The following is a 2500-nucleotide window of genomic DNA, read 5'->3' on the forward strand; positions in this document are numbered from 1 at the left end:
ATTATTTCATTTTAAGTGTTTTTTATCATTATCATCAACATCGTTATCAATATCACATTATCATTATCATTGTTATCAGTCATCATTATTATTATTATTATCATTATTATTATTATTATTATTATTATTATCATTTTATTATCATTATCATTATTATTATCATTATCATAATCTTTGTTATTTTCATAATTACTGGTATTATTCTTTGAATTATTATTGTCATTATTATCATCATTATCATCATATTTATCACTATCATTTGATAATGATCGTACTACAACAACTATCATTACTATAATAATTTTGTCAACATTATCATTCTAATTGGTATTATTGGTATTGTTCTTCTAATTATCATTTTTATTATTATTATCATCATCATTGAGATACTCATTATTATCATCATTATTTTATCTTTATATCATCCTTTATTATGATATCGTTATCTACTTTTTTTTAACTTCTTTATGAACCACGTGAGGGAAATAAGAAAAAGAATATGTACAAAGCTGAACATTTATTCAAAATAATTTCTTAATCTTAATAACGTTATGTGTTATGGCAAAAGCGATTTCTTACGGTAAATTAACACAACAGGAGCAATTTTCAGGAGGTTTGTCTATTTACAGCTTAGCATGTGTATTTACAAAAGTCTTGTTGTGTCTTTGTAGCATATTTTTCTCTTTGATGTATACATGTGCATATGTATAAATGCTAATAAATGTACAACCGCAAGATATAGATATATTCATGTGTGTGTATATATATATATAATGTCTTTCTGTTAGTATCCATAGAAATAATAAGCTTTGTGCGTGGTCAGAGATATCTCCCCCAAGATATGTCTCTGCTTCCGAAATCGCCTTTGGCCATAGCCCCATAACGGCACGACCCTCAGCCGCCTCGTGCCACGTAACAACGAACCCCCCCGCGAAGAAGGGGGGGAAACAGCGGCTCAGGACACCGACGATGACGATGACCATGACGACGGCGCTTAGAACACCGTCTGGAAACCGGAGCTGCCGTACATGAAGCACACGTTGGACACGCAGTTGCGCGGGTGGTGGTACGGAGGGGGTCCCCCGCTTGCGGTGTTGCCGCACAGGGAGCACGCTTCCGCCTTCCCCTGCGGCGGAGGCCCTCCCGGCGGCTGGCTTGCGGCCCCCGGGGCGCCGCCGCCTCCTTCCCCTCCTCCTTCTCCTCCTCCACCTTCTCCTCCTCCTCCTCCTCCACCTCCTCCTCCGGTGCTGGAGGAAGGTCTACTGGCGCAGATGTAGGGTTCGTGCGCCGAATGTGAGCGTTGCAAGGTGCAGTTCCTCTGCGGCGACTTGAGGCAGCTCCTGCCGGACCCCAGGGCGGGGCAGCCGCCAGGGTGCTCTGTGGAAGACGATAAGGGGTAAGGGGGAGGCGGGCCTTGGAGCCGTTTGAATGCAGTAAACATTATTATTGTTCTCAATATCATTATTAGTAGTAACATTGTTGTTGTTATTATTACTATTTTCATTATTATTGTTATTGTTATTACCATTATTACTATTATTATTACTATTATCATTATTATCATTATCATTACCCTTTATATTGCTATTGTTATTATCATTAGTACCATTATTATTACTAATATCATTATTACTATTATTATTACTAATATCATAATTACTACTATTATTATTAATATCATTATTATCACTTTCATTACCATTTTTATTGCTATTGTCATATCATTACTCCTATCATCATTATTGCTATTATTATTACTATTATTATTATCATTATCATTTTCATAATTATTATTGATAATATCATTATCATTTCGCTTATCATAATTATCATCCTCATCATTCTTATAATCATTATCATTATCATCAGTGTTAGTAATTCCTACCGTTATCATGAGCATAACGATGGTTTTGATAACATTACATCATGCAGCGCGGCCTTACCGAGCGCCTGGTGGCAGCTGTCGTCGAAGCAGGCGTCGTGCGCGGCCAGTCTAGCGGGGTTGAGGCTGCTGTACGACGACGACAGCTGCATGCACGCCTGCAATGGCTGCTGCTCGTGCCCGCACTGGCACCGCGCCGTCAGGCTGCGTTCCTGGTTCTGCTGCTCCAGCTGCTGCTGCAGGTGCGGCTGGCCGTGGTAGATGACCTGCGGGGCGGCCTTTGCCGGGTGGCAGAGGGGGCGGGGCGCCTGCACCAGGTGGCTCCGCGGGAGAGCGAAGGACTCGGCGCTGTGGTGCGACGCGAGGGACACGCGGTCCTCCTCGGGGAACTCGAGGTAGCAGTCGGCCGGAAGCTGTTGCTGCGGCTGCTGCTGGTGCGGCGGATGCAAGTGCAGCTGCGGTGGCTGCTGCGGCGGGTTCGGAGGGTGCTGCGGGTGGAGCAAGGTCTCCCCGCTGCCGGAACCCCTTGGGCAGACGTCGGGTCTGCTGAGGGCAAGGCCCCCGGGCGGGTACTCGGTCATGGCATTGCTCCCCATCTGCGGCGAGAACTCGGGCGGC

At 43.7% G+C, this 2500-nt stretch overlaps 1 protein-coding gene across 1 annotated transcript in view; it reads right to left on the reverse strand.

The window, feature by feature from the left end:
• Positions 1 to 502: 502 nt before the first annotated feature.
• LOC122254215 (adhesion molecule nephrin) overlaps positions 503 to 2500 on the reverse strand; it is a 137263-nt gene continuing 135265 nt past the window's right edge. The window contains exons 27-28 of the mRNA XM_086554738.1: positions 1944 to 2500; positions 503 to 1377 (exon numbers count right to left, since the gene is read on the reverse strand). The exon at positions 1944 to 2500 is cut by the window's right edge and continues 356 nt beyond it. Coding sequence (XP_086410864.1) covers positions 995 to 1377; positions 1944 to 2500 — 940 coding nt within the window. The 3' untranslated portion in view covers positions 503 to 994. The remainder of the gene's footprint in view (positions 1378 to 1943) is intronic.

The sequence above is a fragment of the Penaeus japonicus genome, unplaced genomic scaffold (genome assembly GCF_977035675.1).
Source record: "Penaeus japonicus unplaced genomic scaffold, GWHDUDI00000001_assembly GWHDUDI00000030, whole genome shotgun sequence".
Classification (NCBI taxonomy): Eukaryota; Metazoa; Arthropoda; class Malacostraca; order Decapoda; family Penaeidae; genus Penaeus; species Penaeus japonicus.